This window comes from Lottia gigantea, assembly GCF_000327385.1.
Source record: "Lottia gigantea unplaced genomic scaffold LOTGIsca_3, whole genome shotgun sequence".
Taxonomy (NCBI): Eukaryota; Metazoa; Mollusca; class Gastropoda; family Lottiidae; genus Lottia; species Lottia gigantea.
Window position 1 is genome coordinate 2,339,313 of NW_008708986.1, and position 19,818 is coordinate 2,359,130.

A 19,818-nucleotide genomic window follows, 5' to 3' on the forward strand; every position below is an offset into this window, starting at 1 on the left:
CCCCCCCCCCCCCCCCCCCCCCCCCCCCCCCCAATTAATATATTTGGCAGAAATTCTCATGCAAAACTATACAATTTGATTCCGAGGATCATTATGATAAATTCAATCTTGGATAATCATAAGAAGAATTGGAATGTACTAGTGGTCGCTTGACTTACAAATAGCAATGCAATAGGTGATAGAGGTTGATTTTGAATTAGCTCACCTGTAGCAAATTTGATCTAAATATTTCACATTCTACAGACATGTCAGTTAAATCAAGTCTACTTGAATCAGGGGGAGTAACTACTATATTCTCTTGGCTATTCTAAGGAAAATAATAATGATATATAATAAAGAGAAATGTAAATTAAGTTCTCAAAACATTCATTTAAATTATTAGAAAAGATTAACTTACTTACATAGGGTAAGGGTCTCGAGTTTTAATTTCAACATAACACAAAGCTTTTCCTCACGTCAAAATTTCCATCTTGAATCACTTACCGATGGAAATAGGCTCAAGATACTATTCTAGCTGGCACATAACATGCTCAGCCAATGCAGCTCTTTAAAAAATCACAAACATGTCTAATGAAGAATGTGTTACCTGTGGTGTTTTTGGAAGTAGAAGTTGTGTTACTCTATCAGCAATTCTTCTTTTGGCTTCTTCTCTATTCAACTTAAGAATCAAAGGTATATCTTCAGCACAACTAAAATAGAAAATTGGAGAATCCAAAAAATCAATTTCACTTGTATGCTGTACTGATTTGCACACGTTTTGCAAAATGAGACGCAATGCAAGGAGAGAAATTTCTAGAGAAAAAGTGATGACAAGCCCTTTGTACATCTGTTACTGGCTAAGATTTTTCTTCCTCTAAAATGTCTATCATCTAGTGAAGACCTAATATATTAGCCTAATTTAACGCTCTGCTTGTCTGGGTTAGTAATCAGTGACCTGAATAGCTGAGTTTGAGTATATAAATTCTACATAAAAAAATGGTAAAATTATACATAAGAATGAATTTTAAAATGAACATTATAACTTACTTTTTTCTATTTCTAGACTTCTTGCCTTGATTTGTTTGTTTCTGACCAACAATAGCTTGATCTTGTATATGCTGCTGTTCAGCAATAGATGTAGATAACGCTAAAGCAAGTTGTGTTTGTTCATCTAATTTACTGGAATAGAAAGAAGATGAATATTAATAAAAATTGTTGTCAAAAAGTTGTCTTTGACTAAGATTAATTCAAAGAAATAAGTTCACCACCATTTTAAAAATATCTGTTTTGAAAACAACCATCTATATATTATTAACAAAAAATATTGCATATCAAAAATGTATTAACATAAGATGGACTCCTCATGTATTTAGATTTGTGATGGACACTATCTGTATAAGAAAAGCAAACATACTTTTTCGGTTCAGTCACACGTTTGGATCTCTTATCTTCATTAGAGGCAGGTGCCGCTGATTTTAGCCTTAATAACCTAAAATACACAAGCTAAAATAATGGTATCATGTATATTAAATACCAATGTAATGTGTTAAATGAGTAGATAAGTTAACTTATTAAGAGATAAATTATATGGATAGGAAAGGCTCTGGTGCATTTCTATAACATTTGTGACATTAATCTGGTTAAGTTTTCACGAAACACATACGAAAATTACAAAACTCCCAGTATATATATATTACTGTTAAGGGAACATAACAAACAGAATTACCGTAATGAATTAGGTATAACACCTGCAGCAATTTCTACATTTCTCTCTTCTTCTTGATTCTTAATTAAAGCAAGTAGTTTCTCAGTTGTTACACTCATTTTAACAGAACATTTCTTCATGTGACTTTTTCTCGACTAAAATATAACAGTACTTCAAATGATGATATGGCAATGTTTAAAAAAAGAAATAAGCCAGTTTAATTTACTGTAAATTTTCTCAAAACGATTGAATTTTAAATCTGACAAGTACTCTAAGTATATAGAAATATGTTGCAATAGATGGTATAGCTGATACTTAGAGGTCTGTATTCCTTTTTCGGTTCAATGATAACAATTTACAATTCTGGGCTCCTTTCCACGAAAAATCTTACAATCAATTTTGTCATAAATATGATATTTCTCAATGCTAAATTCTACACTTCAGACAAATTCTTATTTGAAGATTTTTTGTGGAATAGGGCTCAATACAAACCTGTGCTGTTTTAAGAGCTTTCCCACAAACAGGACAATCTAAAATGGCTGTCTTAGCTTCTGTCAATAAACGTTTTTTATTTTCTTCCTCTTTTAGTCCTGCTTCTCTCTGAAATATCAGATGTCTTGAATAAATTGATAAGCTATAAAATATTGGTTTTCAGAGCATTCCATAATTCCATCTGTTGCTGTCATCTGCTCCAGAGTCGTTTAATAAAGAATGTTTGATGGAGATCATAGGCGTAGGAGAGGTGGGCAGCTGTTTCCCCAAATATTATCTTTTTGGGCAGTGACCTAAAAACCTCAGGCAGACAAGTAGTGTTTTCACAGACTTGTGCCTTCTGTGATCAGTCATGCCTCGCCGGACAGCTCAATCCTTCAAAATTGTTGGGCAAATCAGTCTCCCACCCTTCCAACAGGTCTTCGGCCCGTATGCTTATGATAGAGAATAAATTATTTTGTTGTATCTTATCAGAGTAATATCAGAATAGTTACAGACCTGATCCATGCAGTGATTTACATGCTGTGAACGACGAGTTGAATTCATGTGTGAAATGTCTTTCTGGCATATCTGACATAACTGATAATCTTTACTCTTTTCATTGTTATCTGAAATTAAATGGTAACTTTCCTGCACCTGCCTGATCAAAATGGTTCAGAAGTCCTTAAGGACTCGAAAGGGGGCCCTTTTATTAAAAATTTCAAATTAGCATACAAAGACCTTACTTCTGCAGTGAGTTGTTAAACAATGAATTCCTATATCGTAGGATCGTTCAAAGATGACCTAATAATTATATTACCTTGACTGTTTGTTCTGACCAATGTAAACTGTTCTTTAAGACACAAACTAATATGTGAGGGCATCTGAGAGGATGGAATTGACTCTCGACATGTTGGACAGGCCTGTTCACTTCCATCAACATTTATTTCTCCTTTAATTATTTCCTTAAAAACATTCAGGGTTCCTTCTCTTTGATCAAGAACTTCTTGTTTAGAGTGAACACCTTTCTGTGGTTTTCTGACTGGCTTAATATGGATCCTGAAGTCTGAAGCCTGATTTTCCTGAAATTGACCCGTTTCATCAAGGTCAACATCAGGGTTCAGGGATTTAGCGACACATGATTTTTTGAATAAAGACAACTTGGCCTTCTTCACTAAAGTTTTACTGTGAGAGTGTTTTGCGTTATCTTTCACTATCTTGAGAGTATTTTCATCATTTTTGTCTGGAGTTGATGATGAACATTCCATTGCCATTGTCTGATAAAATACAGAAAAAACAAATATACATGTATGTTAAATTAGGTATAAAAAGATAGTGGACCACAGCCATATACGCCCACAATGGCATGCGGATGGTAAATATTCAAGATTTTGGGGCAAGGGCAATGACTCTGCTTCTTACGGTCAAAAATAGCTCAAATTCGAACTTTTTTAGAGCGTTTACAAGCAAATGTTAACGGAGGGATAGACGGACGGACGGATCTTCATTTCATGAATATGTATGCACATAGCTAATTTCATTTGATTCCTTCAAACACTCTAGTTTTTAGAGTGTTTAAGAGCAATTGATGTTGATAGAAACACTTACTGTATAGAGGTTAAAGGGCGATAACTCTTCAAAACTGACGTAAGAGGCCTAAATTTTGAAAAAGCCTTATATTTAATCAGAAGTAAACTAAACTTTCTAAAACCTTTCGATTTAGGTCCAATAACATCCATTTTAAGTTTCATCAAAGTCGGTTGAAAACTAAGAGAGTAATAACATATTCAAGATTTTGGGGCAAGGGCAATAACTCTGCTTCTAACGGTCGAAAGTAGTTCAAATTCGAACTTGATCTTTGTTTTATGAATATGTATACACATACCGAATTTCATTTGATTCCATCAACAAATCTTGTTTTTAGAGCGTTTACAAGCAAATGTTGATGGAGGGACAGACAGGTGTGCCGACACAATATACATCCACATAGAGAGATGTGGACGTATAAAAAAGGAAAAGTGAGTTTAGAGAATTTGAAATGCTGACCATTTTCATTGTATACAAGCCAGTCATTATTGTTTCAAACAATGAATCGCTACTATTCTATTGTACTCATCTAATTAAAATTATAATTTCATAGTTAATGATTGTTTATTAAACAATCAAAATAAGAAAAATCATGGTTTCCAAACCAGGAAATCGTCCAAATTGCTTATTTGAAAACAAATATACTACTTAAACTCATTGGATGGAAATAATGAAATTTTCCAAACCATAAAAAATGTTGCAATGCATGGGATGGAAACAATCAAATGATTTTTCTTATTTTGATAAACAATCATTAACTATGAAATTATAATGTTTGATTAGATGAATACAATTAAATAGTAGCGATTCATTGTTTGAAACAATAATGACTGGTTTGTATACAATGAAAATGGTCAAAACTGATGATTTCCAAATAATCTTGACTGCACAAAATCATTTATTTCCATATAATCTGCTTATTTCAAATAATTTTGTCAAATAATTTAATTCCCACATGGCGCCTTATATTATGCCGCAATATTTCTTAAGTATGGTTTTTACTGGTTTCGGAAACAATATGATGTTTCTTTTTCATGTCACAAAAAACAATAAATGTCTTTAAAAACACTGAGGTCTTTAATATCATGTTTCAAGTTTAAAGTCACCTGCTAAATTTGGTAATTTTTAATCAAGCAATATTACAACATTAAGTAAATACCTTGATTTCAGTATTATTGCCCAGCCCAAGTCTAAGCCATATCAAAATTGCGGCCCAAATTAATTCGTAATGTCAAAACAGTTATTTTGTTTGATTCCATAGGTAAAAAATTGAAAAATTGTTATCTTTTTAAAGAATTTCCACCCAGAAACTTGAATTTCATCATTAAGGTAGCTCTTCCTTTAAGAAAAAAATGACTAAAACAGATTTTTTGTTGGTTTTGGTTCTTATATCATTTAAGTAAGTTTTAAATAGTTAAAAGAGTATGTCAGAAAAATCAAGGTTTTGCCAAGGATTATCTGATAATCCTGGAAAATATTGAAACATTAAATTACTTTGAATTACCATACCTATTCTTTTATTTGGAAGATACATCAGACACAGACACTTTTTGACTGTCCCCAACTTCTTTTTCTGGTGATCTTCTCATAGCTTTAAGTAGTTTTTCATTGGTACGCATCAATCTCTCGATGTAAGCCTTATCTAATTCCTGAATTCTTGTTGCTCTTATATCAAAATAACTGAAATTTAGAGGCGAAGAATGAAAAATATTAATTCTTATGAAATTTCCTATTGAAGGAATCAAATTTTAGTCAAAATATAAATTTCATTTGAATGCCGAAAAATTTATACAGTCAAGTAACCTAATTTCGTGGAAACCTATTATTCGTGGATTTCCGGAAAGGATTAATAATTTACATGAGTGACCTTGCGCAACCTCCGCATTAGTTTGTTTTGATAAACAGGGTTTTCTCTACAATATCAGCTTGTAGAATGAATCCAGTAGTTTCAAGCAAGGTAAAATGTATTAATGTATACTTTGACAAATACAAAATGGCGGATTTCACTTATTACCAAATATCACCACTTTTTATCGGCCGAATTTCCTTATAATCCCAAGCAGTAATCGGAATTCCAAGTATCGTCTGCTAGAATAAATTCCAACGAATGAAGTCACGTGATCAACCAGCGGATTCTGTGTCAGCAGTTCTATGGAACACAAAGTGGACCATATTCTTATGTTGTTTCAGTGACTTTTAGCAATAAATCACACTACGTATCTTATTTTGTCAGTCACTATTTTTTTTTTAAATCGTGGTTCTTTGAAGGAATTGTCACTAGTTATAATGAATTGATATTAAAGATAAATACTAAGAGAAGTTAATTATACCACCCGGTATCTATACAACGTGTTTTTAGACTTATTTATAGATCAAACATTGTACACGAAAATAGGTGAGGCATTCTGCCGCCGTTGCCGAGTTGGTTGCTCATGAAATATGGGTCAAAGTGAAGGATTCATTAAGAAAATCGAAATAAACCAATTTTAATTATTTGGTAGAATATCTGAGGAAACCTCTAAGACATAAAAAAATTTTTCCTTTTGTTTTTAACTTTGACGAAATTCGGTGTTGAATCCTTATATCCACGAAAATAGGTTACACCACTGTATTACAAGCTTGTGGGCTCAATAATAATTTAGACAACATGCATCAGTCTGTCAGACTGTGTTAATGTTGATAATCATTTTTATGCTTACTTACCGTAAAGTGTAAATCAAACCTATTATTCCAAGAAAAACTGATGCTTTAAAGATTTTAGCATATCTATCAACAAGTGTATTTTTCATCCAATATCTTCGATTAATTTCCCGTAATTTCATGATTGCACATTAATTATAACAGAGGCCTAATTTTTTGTTTAATACATATTTTCCTGAAAGATAAACAGATATATCTCTATATAGTCAAATTTGTTATATTACAATAATTACAGTCAAGTAACCTAATTTCGTGGAAACCTATTATTCGTGGTTTTCCGGAAAGAATAAATAATTTAATGAGCGACCTTGCGCAACCTCCGCATTAGTTTGTTTTGATAAACATGGGTTTTCTCTACAATATCAGCTAGTAGAATGAATCCAGTAGTTTCAAGCAAGGTAAAGTGTAATAATGTATACTTTGACAAATACAAAATGGCGGATTTCACTTATTATCAAACGTCACCATTTTTTACCGCCCGAATTTCCTTATAATCCCAAGCGGTAATCGGAATTCCAAGTGTCGTCTGCTAGAATATATTCAAACGAATGAAGTCACGTGATCAACTAGCGGATTCTGTGTCAGCAGAAAATTTCTATGGAACACAAAGTGGACCATATTCTTATGTTGTCTCATTGACTTTTAGCTATAAATCACGCTACGTATCTTATTGTGTCAGTCACTATTTTATTTTAAAATCGTGGTTCCTAGAAGGAATTGTCACTAGTTATAATGAATTTATCTTAAAGATAAATACTAAGAGAAGTTAATTATACTACCCGGTATTCATACAACGTGTTTTTCTAGACTTATTTATAGATCAAACAATGTACACGAAAATAGGTGAAGCATTCTGCTGCCATTGCCGAGTTGGTTGCTCATGAAATATGGGTCAAAGTGAAGGATTCATAAAGAAAATCGAAATAAACCAATTTTAATTATTTTGTAGAATATCTGAGGAAACATCTAAGACATGAATTTTTTTTTTCGGTTTTTTAACTTTTACGAAATTCGGTGTTGAATCCTTATATCCACGAAAATAGGTTACACCACTAGTTATAAAATGAAATCCCTCTTCATCATTGCTTTACAACATACGGTATTACATTATTACTTGTAAATATAATGCTAGCCAAACATACATGTATATGCGTTAATTTCTACTGAAATTCTTTAAATTCATACCAGTTAAGCAGTTGACTGTATGATTCCTTATATGGTTGGACAGCCTATAAAATTAATTACCAGTTCTATTTAAATTTACATCTTCCATGTCTTAAGATGTAAGCCGCCATTGTATAAGAGTGAAGGTCATAACGCAAAGTACAAACAATATTTGATTGGCTACTCAAAACGTAATCCACCAATCAATTTCCGGATTGATGAAATAGTCCGGAAATAAACTGCAAGTGCAAGTAGATTTAGCACGACTGAAGTAAACCGGCACTGAGGAAATGATTATGAATTCATAGTTTGCTTTGCTATCTTTCTGCAAATGACAATAACAGTTTAAGAATTTAACTTGAAAACATGCATAGATTTGTCACGTGTGATCATGCTGTATACAGTTCTATGGTGCGATACAGTACCGGTTTCATTTAAGGCAGGAGATATTTACCACGCGTGACAGGTAGCCAAAAATAATCAAAAAATGAAATGAATGGAGTTTTACGTCCTCTTTTTTGCACCATGTGGTCTAATGAAGACGGGCAACGTCATGCAGGGTGTAATGAGGGAAATTTTTATCGGGATATGATTTTCAACTGTCGAGAGATCTTTAACGTGCACTGTAGCCTGCAGCGTTTATTGTCTCACCCAAACGACGCTTTTTCGATGTCAGCCCCTCTTACCTGCATTACTGACAGGGGAAACTGCGTTTAAAAATCCAAAGGTATAATCTCGACCAATGCCGAGTTTGAACCCTGGATCTTCAGGTTTGCGACAAAACCAATGATGCATAGACATAGACGCATGGACATCAACCAAGAGATGCTTGTTCCGCTTTACAAATCCTCCTTTGGAGTATGCAGTCGCCATTTGGCATCCAATAAACAAGAAAGACATCACAACTATTGAGAATATCCAGAGAAGAACAACAAAATTAATAGCAGAGCTGAAACATAAAACCTACCCAGAAAGACTATGAATTCTTGGAATTCCCACTTTCTGATGCAGGAGGAAAAGAATCGATGCCATTCAGGTTTACAGATACATCAGCAAACAAGACATCTGTGCCAATCCAACCCTTCTAGAACTTTCATCAGAAAACAAACTCATGTGTTATGTCAAAAAGCATTTCTTCAGTACCAGAATAGTTAAGCTATGGAACACGACTGCCAAACTTTGTTGTAAATTCAGAAACAAATAACCAGTTCAAATCCAACATAACCAAAGCCTGGAAAGATGAAAACCTAGCACAATGTTGTAAAATTGTATGACCTGCAACCAGTTAAATAACCATGCGCATCCCAAAAATCAAAAATCAAGTCAGTACCGAAGATGTCTCAGAAGTAACTAAGCCTACCAAAGACTAACAGTATAATAGAACAGCAGTATAAATAGACGCATGAAAATCTATAATCCCTTCAAATATACCTCGAACTAGAAATTTCACTGTCTATTTCTATAATAAAATATGTGTTTTCTATATATGGCAATAGTCTCGCTGAAATTCTGGTCGAAGTTTTAACTTTAAAACGTGAACAATTATGGATACACACGGCTTTGACGGCTCAAATTTCGACGATGAGCTGTGAACACTGATTATGTAAGCTAAGCTCTTCATTCCGAAGATATTTCACAGTATGATTTTATGAATTTTTTCCCCAAAAATATGTGGTAGCGCATCGATCACCGTCTTCTATATTTTTCTTGTGGAGTACACACTCAGATCCTCCACAGCAGATTGGTGCTTTCACAGTGGTTTACAATTTGAAATCTCAACCCCGTCATTCCCCCTCCCCCATCAATTAAGCCCCTATTTTTACACCTAGCTCGCTGCCTTCGCTACCGCGCATTGCGTCTTCTTTCTGTTTAGTTTGAGCTGTGTGCAACCAATTTCCCTTCAGACTAATGTGTGAGTTTGGCGATTTCTAAAAAAAGAAAGCCTTTGACGCCCATTTTATCTCCATTAACATTCAAACAACGAAGTGAAAATGTTCGCTAATAATTATAGCTCGCTTTTTTTATGAAGAAAATTAGAACAAAAATATATGTTTCACCAACTCACAATATCGAATCATTTGTTAAAATAAAACTCCTTTTAGAATAGTTTCAGTAAAGTCTAAAGCCACCTTGGTGTAATATACCATGCGTAGTAAATAGATACTGTTCATTGCTTCAGTACAATTAACTGTGGAATCAATGTCACAACGTGATGAGAGGAGTCCTAAACTTAAGTTGGTTGGGGCTCTTCTCTGAGAATTTTTTTTTAACAGACCCACCCCCGCATTCATTTTAAGTCAATTTAATGACTGTTAATGAACTGACGGAGGATTAGCCTCAAGACAAAGGTAGGTCTACTATGTTGCCCTCTGCAGTTAGTTAGTCTTAAAAATGCTCATGTAGGCTACTCAAATTGGACCCTCTTAAACTGTCATAGATGACATAGGGCCTCATTTTCTTTAAAAAGGACATATAATGATGTGGTTAGTAGGGCCCCAGTGAATCATTTTATAATGTGTTTTAACCATTAGATAGAACTTTGGTAAAAAGAAAATATAATTTTTTCATGGGGGTTAGGGGAAGTTGTACCAAACCAAATCGGGGGTATTTGAATTAGTTTGTTTATGTATAAAACTGATAGCCGGTCTAAATGTGTGAAATCGATATGGTTTGTCCTCATCGACATTTATGAATGAATAGGATAGGCCATCATGTTCAAACCACTCCCCCATTCGCCATACTTCCTCATGACCGTGGAAATACAAATGAGAAAATTTACGTATACATAGCTGAATATTGTCCAATCAGGAATGCCCCTGCAGTTATCGTAGTAAAATCACTCGTTATGACGCTGTTTGCGAACGTGAACAAAATGAAAGCAGCGTACCATTACATGCCTATTTTGATTAATATCGACGGAATATTTATTTCCCAATGATTGAAAAGCCCAGCGCTTTTTATTACCTAGACCGGCTATTGAGTTGCCACAGATTGGTGATAATTGTCAACAATCACGATCTTTGTGTCCGACTCATATGACAAACGTGATGACTTTCATTTTCCTATTGTAAATTTTCAATTCATCTGCAGTAACATACCTCAGTCAATTGGACTGACGTGTTAGACGTGTTTACTCACCTCAGTCACTTGGCATATACGTTTCACAACTCATCCACTATGCCAGGGCTTGTTCACATTATGAAGACTGTTTGGCCAGAGGTCGAGTTTTGACTTTGAAATTGCTTAAGCAGGGATACTTGACACATAGACTTCAGACTTCATTTAGGGAACTTTATGGTCGTTAGGAACTTTATGGTCGTTATAGCGAACTTCTGGACAAATATTACAAATCTGTTTCTTGCAGCCGTTCAGGCATATTGATCTGATTGTATCTCATGGCGTTGACCTAGATAGTAGTGGAGCGCAAAACAGACGAGGCTTACTCATTTTGAAACACCTGATGGTACTTCTCTTTGGCGAAATCCACTACTATAATATTTTTACCCTTGATTATGTCATGCTTTGTACGAGATTTTGACTAACGGAATTGTCTTGCTTGAACGGATTTTTATTGATCTGATCGGGCGTTAAATTCTCAACCCAAGTCTCAGAATTACTTGTATCTGCATGGCCAAAAACTATTTACAACATTTTTTCAAGATATCTGACATTTAAGAATTTACAAACGATTATGATTAGGCTTATGATAATTATGATTTTTGTGATTTTCTCTGATCTATCTACGTGGTTTCATAACGACGTAATGAACAGAAAAAATCGTGATTTACAGGCATGAGGTCCAAAAGATATCAAGACAGTTACCAATAAAATTATGGTAGCCTAGATACCAAAACTTCCATCATTGAAAAATTCTTGTAATCTATTTATGACCCATCTGTAATTTGCCTTTGCAGCCTAAGTAATTTTGGCAATGAAACCCTTCCATAAATCTTTCTACTATAGCCAGTCTGGGAAATCGTGACTACGAAGGAAGGGAGACAACTTTATATATTTAATCTCCAGGAAATAGTGATTACTTGAAAAAAGAAATAACAATAGCTTATTATTTCAATTATATACCTTTGTTCATGGCAACAATGAACTGAAAGTGAACACACCTTTACAGGAAGTGTCTGTCGAATCAAAGCTAACGATTGAATTGTAAATGCACCACAGATTTGATTAGATCCAAGAAAAGAGTTACTTAAAAATGGCTGACTTCGAAGTGCCCGTAGGTATGTATATTGTAGGCATAGGACTTCTTTGCTCTAAGCCCAGACAACGTACTTATTCGTGAACTAGGCTACCCAATTGAATTTTATACTGTGGCCTAAATTATTAATACTATAGGCCTATCAATATCAATCCAAAAAGACCGTCCTAAAAAAAGATTATAGATCTACTTTGCAACCCCACCCAAATTTTTAAAGTTTAAAAAAAAAATCTTATCAACCACTTTCTTTGTACTGTGAATATAATATAGGATAGATAGCTAGTCACAATCCTCTTGAGATTTGGAGGAAAAGGCCCTATGAGTCACACTAACAAATCTGATATAAAGATTCACCAAATGTTTACATCAGGATCATCAGTGGGGTCATGTTCCGTTAGAAACGTTATGCTGATAATGATGTTAGATGTGAATAATCATTGTACTGTTGCTAAAGGAACATGCAGGGGGTGGGAGGATGGAAGATAAGGATTATTGACAGTTTGCTTGTTGTTTTTCAGTAACTTCAGAAGATATAGACTTAACTACAGCTCGTGTTGCTTTAGTTGTTACTGGCTTGCAGATTACAAAAGGAATCTTTAAAAAGGCTAAACCGAAAAATGGAACTGTAGACGTAGTATTTGGAGAAAGGTAATCTTTTTGGATTCAAGGTTCAAGTAGATATTATACAATTGGTACTTAATTTGGAATGGACTAAAAATGGCATTTTCAGCTTGAGATGACAATTTATATGGATAATTTGTATTAAAAAAGAAGCATGATGAAATTTTCTTTAACATGTCTGACTGAATAAAGTATTAGAATTACAATTTACGAAACATCATAGAATTATCTTTATTTTGGAAGGCTGTTCTAATCTTATTTCAGATCATTTGAGGTTACTGCTGAGATCAAGGGCAAAAATGGAGTGCCAAAGATATATAAACAAACAATAAAGAAATTACCAGGGCTGATTGATAAAGATGCTTGTACTGTTGATGTATGTGTAATCCTCTATTTGTATAATAGTTAAAAAAAAAAAGAGTAAACTGTTCAATAATTTCAGTCCAATTTATATTGCAAATATTGTCTTCCTAATTTATTATTACATTATATACTCATTAGCCATGTAGACATACCTAGATACATAATATTATGAAAGTTGATTAAGAGGCATGAGTGAGTTAGACGCTTGCTCTCTAACCTGAAGGTCCAGGGTTCAATCCTGGCATAGATCGAGATAATACCTTCGGATTTTTCAACCCGGTTTCCCCTTGTCAGTGATGCAGGTAAGAGGGGCTGACATGGAAAAAGCGTCTATTATTTGGATGGGACAATATACCGAGGCCTCGTGTGCTACAGGCTGTGCACGTTAAAGATCCCACGACAGTTGGAAATCGAAAAAGAGCAGGCTAATGCCGCTGTCCTGGCAAAATTTCCCTCATGACGCCCTGCATGGCGTTGCCCGTCTTCATTAGCCCACAAGGTGCAGAAGAGTAGGACATAAAACTCCATTCATTTCATTTCATTTTTTCCTATTAAGAGGCACAGATTATAGTAAGTAAGTATTAATATTAAACTAATCTTTGTTCTATATGGTTTTGTCTTCTTAATTTTAGTACAAGAAAGACCAAGTTATTTTAACTTTAAAGAAAGAAGAAGAGGGATCATGGGCTGTTCAGTTATCACAGTCAGGACTTGAACAGAGTGATGATTAGATTAACATTGCTTTGTAGACAGGAAAGGGAAATTTAATAGTGATATTTTATATTTTTAACAATTGACACTTTCACAAGCTTGATATTTATAAAATAATGTAGATCTGCTTATTTTTTCTGGCATGGCTGAACTCAATTTAACAGTCCTGATTTTTTTTTTTGTGATATCATTGTACAGGGATATAGTGCTGAAAACCTGTATGAATATCATGTACTGAATAACTCAACAATGCATAACATGTAACATTTTTCATATTCTACATTTCATTTTATTAATTCTTTTTTATTTAAATTTTATTAAAGTTAAAGATTTTTAATTTGATGTATATTATTATGCTTTGATAAGAGGTAATTGGTGTTAATAATTTATTTTGCTCAGTTTTTACTCATGAATATTTTTTATTTGGTATATCAAACCATGCAGGTTTTGTAAGTAAACTGCACTCAGACTTTTTGAAAAATGTGATTATTCAAATATGTCTAAAATGTAAGTAGTTCAAGTAAGAAATTTTTGGCCTTGCATGAAAGTTAGTAAGATATCTTTTCATTTAAAGTAAGATCTGAGAAGAATTCTGTTATAATTATTTATTAAGTCAGTTTATAGTGTTTTTTTTTTATGAATTTTACTCTTTATACAAATATTATATAAGTTCTTACTATATACAATTTTTAAAAACATGAAATATTTAATCTTGTGTTTACAATCCATGGTTAAATTATAAAAATATTAAAAGGTAATGTTAAGGAGATTCAAAGAGATTTCTAGCTTTGGTATTTTGTACATGAGCCAGTTATGGCTCTTATTTCCATTATGTAAATTACCTGTGGTTCCTGAAATTCCAGAATTATTTGACCTGATTATCATAGGTCTTGATATAGTCATGTTTCTAGGAAACCTCATGAATCTCTATAAACATCATCTTTAAGTAATGGTAAGTTCAATTCTATATTCTCATAGCTGATTGTTTTGTTTTTTTGATACAGGATTTGCTATAACCTCAATAACAAGTCCCATCTCATGCAGATAGTAACTGACTGACTCAATAGATTTCTAATTCATTGATTCCTGATGAAAATATTTGTTTGATGATTGGAAATCTGGAAATAGGCCAATAGAAGATATAAACAATGTTATGTAGTAAGCTGTAAAATTATGTAGAATTATTCTTAGCAATACCTTATACATAGATTAAAATGAATATTTATAAAAAGCCATTGAAAGGAAAACACATAAACATGAACACAAACAAATCACACAGTTGATGTAGGATTGCACTCAGTAATCTGCATTTTTGTCTGTGATAGCACTCTCAATTTGACTGAATACTCAGGCCATATCCTTTTAGAACTTATAAACACAAAGTTTAATGACCATGAAAATAAACTGTATACACTAGCTTGAAACACTGGATTTTAAAACTTATTTTGTGCACATTGCATCTGAGTTTTTGCTCCCGTTCTTTAACCCCTTGTGGATACCTTTCTCACATACGAAACACAATATCACTATTTGACATAAAATTATATTAACATCACATATTTTGAATGTTCCTGAAACACTTGTTTATGATTCTCCAAGAGGATTTTCAGTAAGTTGAACATGTTGTTCAATTCCAAATCTAAATTTACATTTACCTACCAGAGGCCATCTCACAGATTTGTTTTCAATGATATAATGTCGACTATCACCATGTTTCTTCAAGATGTCACTAAAATCTCCTTCGATGCATTGAACAAATGAATTATTGTCTTTAAGGTTTGTTATCACTACTAATACACGCCCTTTTATGCAAACATCCATTTTGAAATTAGCCGTAAATTCCTGCTCACGTACCAATAGTTCAGCAGTTGTCTTATGCTTCCTTGGCACCTTAATGGTACTGTTGATAGACCATGTCATGTGTTCTTCTTGAGAAGTCTCCTCTACTGACCCCATATTCACTTCTCGTCCAAACCCTGCTGTTGCTCCGGCCACCTCATCTGGTAATCCTAGCTTAACTTCCAGACTAAATCCTTTAGAATAGCCCTTAGATACTTCCGTAGTACAGCTTGATACTGTTGTTCTTTCTGTTTGAAAGGAATGTTCTTGTTCATGATCTGTCCAGTTTTCATATGTTGACTTAAAAACAACCTGAAAGGAGAGAATGGAAATTGATCATTGAAGATTCAAAGTTTTGTCTATCATTTCTTCAAAATCGGCGATTGACGATAGATTTGTACCATTTATTTGTGGGTTGTAGTCAGAAGATGGTGTTATATCCCTTTACATGATATGATATATAACAGTGACAATGTAGTAAACAATGTAGCCTCTTGTAATTTGAATTTTTTAATTTGCACTCATTGTTAGATTATAAATCTAAGAAGCCTACAAAACAGAATAAAGAACATAGGCCTACCTGTGAATTGGGTTTGTCAAGTTTCTTTTCATCCGAGTATTCTGGTGTACCATTAATAAACCTAACTTTCGCCCATTTGACTTCCATAATGATATCTTCAAGTCGGAGTTTGATATGATCTTTTGATCGAGTTTTAAGAAAGTTATCCCATGCCCAGATTTTGACTAATTCTTCGATATCGGTTAGTTCTGGTTTAGACATTTTCCTGAAACGATAAAATGAAAATGATAATAAATACGGTCATAATGTACTGTAGAATGATGTTTAAGAAATGAAACTAGTTTCATATGAAAAATTTCTAATAAACACGGGTTGAAATTAACTGCTACAGATAGAATAACTACACAGTGTTATACAGATTAAAGAAATGATAGGGTATCTAAATGTACCGTTAATAACTATGAGAGAAGATATTAGTCTTTGTATTCTAATCTCACGAGTAATCCTTCCAATTACTCTTATTAATTTATCACCATACAGGCTAAATATTTAAAATCCTTGTCCCGTAGTCACAATAAATCAAATGGCTGGAATAATACGAATTGTAGTAATATTTGATCAAGATATTTTCTTGACCCTGACTTGTCTGTGGATCTTGGTAAAGTACTTGGGACAATTTCACCATAGCCTAGTGCTATTAGTATTTTCTATTGAAAAGATGTTCAAGTTTTTGCTTCCACGAGCAAAATGTTTCCTTCACTAGATGTGCTCAAAGAACCCTAATAGGTGTGTTATAAAATATACAACCTGGCGTAAAGCTCAAGCTGATGTAATTTTAAAATGCAAAATATTTTAAGCGTATATTAAGCTCTCCACTCTTGTCAGATAACATCTTTAGTTATTATACACTGTAAATCTTTTCCAGTATATTCGACAAAGAAAGCATTGGTAGATTGGTTGCCAGAATAGTTTGATAAGATAAGTGAGGTTTTGTTCAATCTATTCAACTGACCTCTCCAAGTCCCCTTCCAAAGTACTGGTTTATATTCATTACAGTGTAGATTATTACAAGATATATTTTAAAAAAAAGCTGCCGGCACAAATAAAATCTCTGACTTTAATTAGGATATCATAGAATTGATCATACAATATTCAAATATTCATTCAAAACCACGACAAACTGTTTGGTTTTCCACTTCATTGAACGATATCAGAACAGTATGTTACTAACCTTGCTAATGTCAAGTTAATATCGATTGATAAGTTTGTTATCAATAATATGGAATATGATCACTTCTTTATAAGGGCACTCTGTGTCCTTGTGTGATACAGGCGGTACACATTACAAATCGAAAATAGGAATAGGCTAATCAAACCACGTACTATAAATGACATTCAAGAATACGCCAGTCCTGCAAAACTATCGGTTGATGTACACTACAATCAGTCATGTTTGGAGCAGAAATATCATCCCACTAATAATCCATTCACATTTGCACAAATTATCTCTTGATTAATGCTTACTAAGGAACCAATACACCATTTCAAAAAACTCTTACCTTTTAATATCAACCAACAAAATTTTTCGTCTATTACAATTCAAAGGAAGTTATTAAATATCACTATACTTCACACGACTTATCCTCTGTATGAATCTATTGACGAAAATGTATCTTTATATTCCCACTATTTGAATTGTTAAAATAACTTTGACTTGACTTTCTATTTACAACACATGACTTCTATTCAACTGACAGTGAAATTTCTATTGCCCATATTATCATGAATACAAAACAAAAAAAAGATACGGTATAAATTGTAATAAATACTATCAATATGGTATCGATATCAACATCTAAGACACCGCTGATTAAAACCTACCGTGTGATCAATCAATTATTACACCTGTTACCAGGCCCGTAGTCTGACCAGTACTCCTGGGGGGGCAAACATGCAATCGAGGGGGGCAATTTAGCAAAGCACCTTGACAGACGATTAAACGTCGGGAAACGGACTTTCATGGAGTATTTTAGATTCGAGATTATTTTTGTTAAAACACACAAGTTATAATACGTTACATTTTTATTGCCGTTTTAGTTTAAACGTAGTCGGGTATGTTTTATGGCAAAACGTTGAACAAATACGTCCAAGTTAATTTTCTGGGTCTTCCTGTTGAAGGCAAGAAGAACAAGATTGCGCTGGCGAGTCATAGATCGTCGTTGTGGTGAGTCAACACAAGTAAGAGTTGAAAAGCTGCTTTCACACACAGCAGTACTAGAACCGAATGTGGCAACGCTTGCAGCCAGTGCATATAATTTAGGGAAAGCCAATTTCGGCTCGTATAGTTTTTGAAGAACAAGATTGGAGTCCTGCTTTTCTGTCTTGGCAACGTTATCTTGGAGAAATTGTTTTGACACCTCAATTGTTATGTTTCTCGAGGCCCTTTCCAGTATCACCTACAGCATGCTTCCAATCTGTGTAGCCTTCAGTGATGAATTTTTATGCACCCGCAGATGTATTGTGAAACACCCGACATGGAAATCAAAAACGGGCGTCCCTTGACACAGAATACTCCAGCCATGGAAATCGATCATACCAGCTGTTACTAAAATGGCGCCCAGACTTCGCTGGAAATTTTATTCTCGGTTGCTTTGGAACGTCTTCTTTTCCAATGTCACCTGGTACTCCTGTCTTTTCAGAGCATCGTGGTACTGCATCCGTTGTGTTGCCCGCTGTGGTTTTGATACCAGTGTCAGTCGTAGTAGTGTCGGAACCATCAAGCAATTTGAAACTGTACTAAAGAGGTGTGAAATATTTCAATTAAGTTAGGTATTCTCTATAAATTACACCCCAACTGTCAAATCTATTGATGTTTGTAATTTAACATACCTGTAGATGTCTTAATTAATATTTCAACTGACATAAATAGTAATTTAATCCTCTTAATTAACCTTCCTTGTTTAATCATAGTAGAAACTATTCATATCAAACTGAATACCAAATATTCATTCAATTCAAAGATGTCATTTAATTCTAGGTTTATTTTGGATTCATATTGACCTTTGTTTAGTCGATACAGCAAGTTGGTACCATAATTCAATAGCACACCGAACCATCATTCATGACTAATTCAAATCGATCTCAAGTTCAATTCATTCGTACCTTTCAAATGGTATCTTTTGACTAAGGAAATGAATAGTTGTTCTTTATAACAACAAAATATACTGTTGAAGGGACACTTCCCGAAACTGCAACCAATAATTCGTTCTTAGACTTGGGTCATCAAAAAAGTTAGTTTTTTCCCTATTAATGACCGCTCTTTAAGTTAATGTCTTTATTCAACCGAGTGTGAAAGAATTTACTTTGACCGAAGATTAATTACTTACATGATGGTATGTGAATTGAGCCTATAGTAACCAGTTTTTAACACTGTTTTCGAAAATGTATACAGATTATATTGGAAACAAATTTTAAAGATAGCTTGCCAGGCAAGTTAATATACGCCCACTGGCAGCTTTGATTTTAAATAGAAATACTTGGCAGTGCAGTAACTATTACCAAGATGAAATATTCAACCTTAAGTCTTATACTTCATTTGATCTTTTTGGGGCGATACTGTATAATATTACCAAGTTTCGTCAAAATCTGTCAAGAATTGGGCTCATACTAATAAACCATCCTTGGGAGATAACAAACATTTACACCAAGTTTCGTCAAAATCAAATCAACCTTATATTGCGATCCATCGTAAACTTATCTTGCCATCAAATGAACCGTATATTGCGATCCATAGTAAACTTATCTGGTCATCAAATCAACCTTATTTTGCAATCCATAGTAAACTTATCTGGTCATCAAATCAACCTTATTTTGCAATCCATAGTAAACTTATCTGGTCATCAAATCAACCTTATTTTGCAATCCATAGTAAACTTATCTGGTCAT

General features: G+C 33.7%; 3 protein-coding genes across 3 annotated transcripts in view; 1 reads left to right on the plus strand and 2 right to left on the minus strand.

The window, feature by feature from the left end:
- Window positions 1–5,405, minus strand: part of LOTGIDRAFT_228558 (hypothetical protein) — a 19,171-nt gene extending 13,766 nt beyond the window's left edge. The window contains exons 1-9 of the mRNA XM_009057160.1: window positions 5,252–5,405; window positions 2,976–3,432; window positions 2,675–2,784; window positions 2,177–2,284; window positions 1,706–1,839; window positions 1,394–1,468; window positions 1,027–1,158; window positions 587–689; window positions 206–307 (exon numbers count right to left, since the gene is read on the minus strand). Of these exons, the coding sequence (XP_009055408.1) occupies window positions 206–307; window positions 587–689; window positions 1,027–1,158; window positions 1,394–1,468; window positions 1,706–1,839; window positions 2,177–2,284; window positions 2,675–2,784; window positions 2,976–3,429 (1,218 nt within the window). The 5' untranslated portion in view covers window positions 3,430–3,432; window positions 5,252–5,405. The remainder of the gene's footprint in view (window positions 1–205; window positions 308–586; window positions 690–1,026; window positions 1,159–1,393; window positions 1,469–1,705; window positions 1,840–2,176; window positions 2,285–2,674; window positions 2,785–2,975; window positions 3,433–5,251) is intronic.
- Window positions 5,406–11,600: 6,195 nt separating this feature from the next.
- Window positions 11,601–14,935, plus strand: LOTGIDRAFT_228559 (hypothetical protein). Its single transcript, XM_009057161.1, has 4 exons — window positions 11,601–11,841; window positions 12,338–12,467; window positions 12,705–12,816; window positions 13,436–14,935. The coding sequence occupies exons 1-4, from the start codon at window positions 11,817–11,819 to the stop codon at window positions 13,532–13,534; spliced, it is 366 nt and encodes a 121-aa protein (XP_009055409.1). The 5' UTR covers window positions 11,601–11,816; the 3' UTR covers window positions 13,535–14,935.
- A 163-nt stretch (window positions 14,936–15,098) lies between these two features.
- On the minus strand, window positions 15,099–16,155 carry LOTGIDRAFT_104834 (hypothetical protein; the record flags this gene model as incomplete). The annotated part of the gene is made up of 2 exons (XM_009057162.1): window positions 15,099–15,665; window positions 15,934–16,155. Coding segments are annotated over 2 exons (789 nt in total), but the record flags the coding sequence as incomplete, so codon positions are not given.
- Between the last annotated feature and the right edge of the window lie 3,663 nt (window positions 16,156–19,818).

Coding starts and splice junctions, on each gene's coding strand:
- LOTGIDRAFT_228559 (XM_009057161.1), top strand. CDS start 11,817: ATGGCTGACTTCGAAGTGCCCGTAG. Junction 12,468..12,704: donor GACGTAGTATTTGGAGAAAG/GTAATCTTTTTG, acceptor ATCTTATTTCAG/ATCATTTGAGGTTACTGCTG. Junction 12,817..13,435: donor AAGATGCTTGTACTGTTGAT/GTATGTGTAATC, acceptor TCTTAATTTTAG/TACAAGAAAGACCAAGTTAT.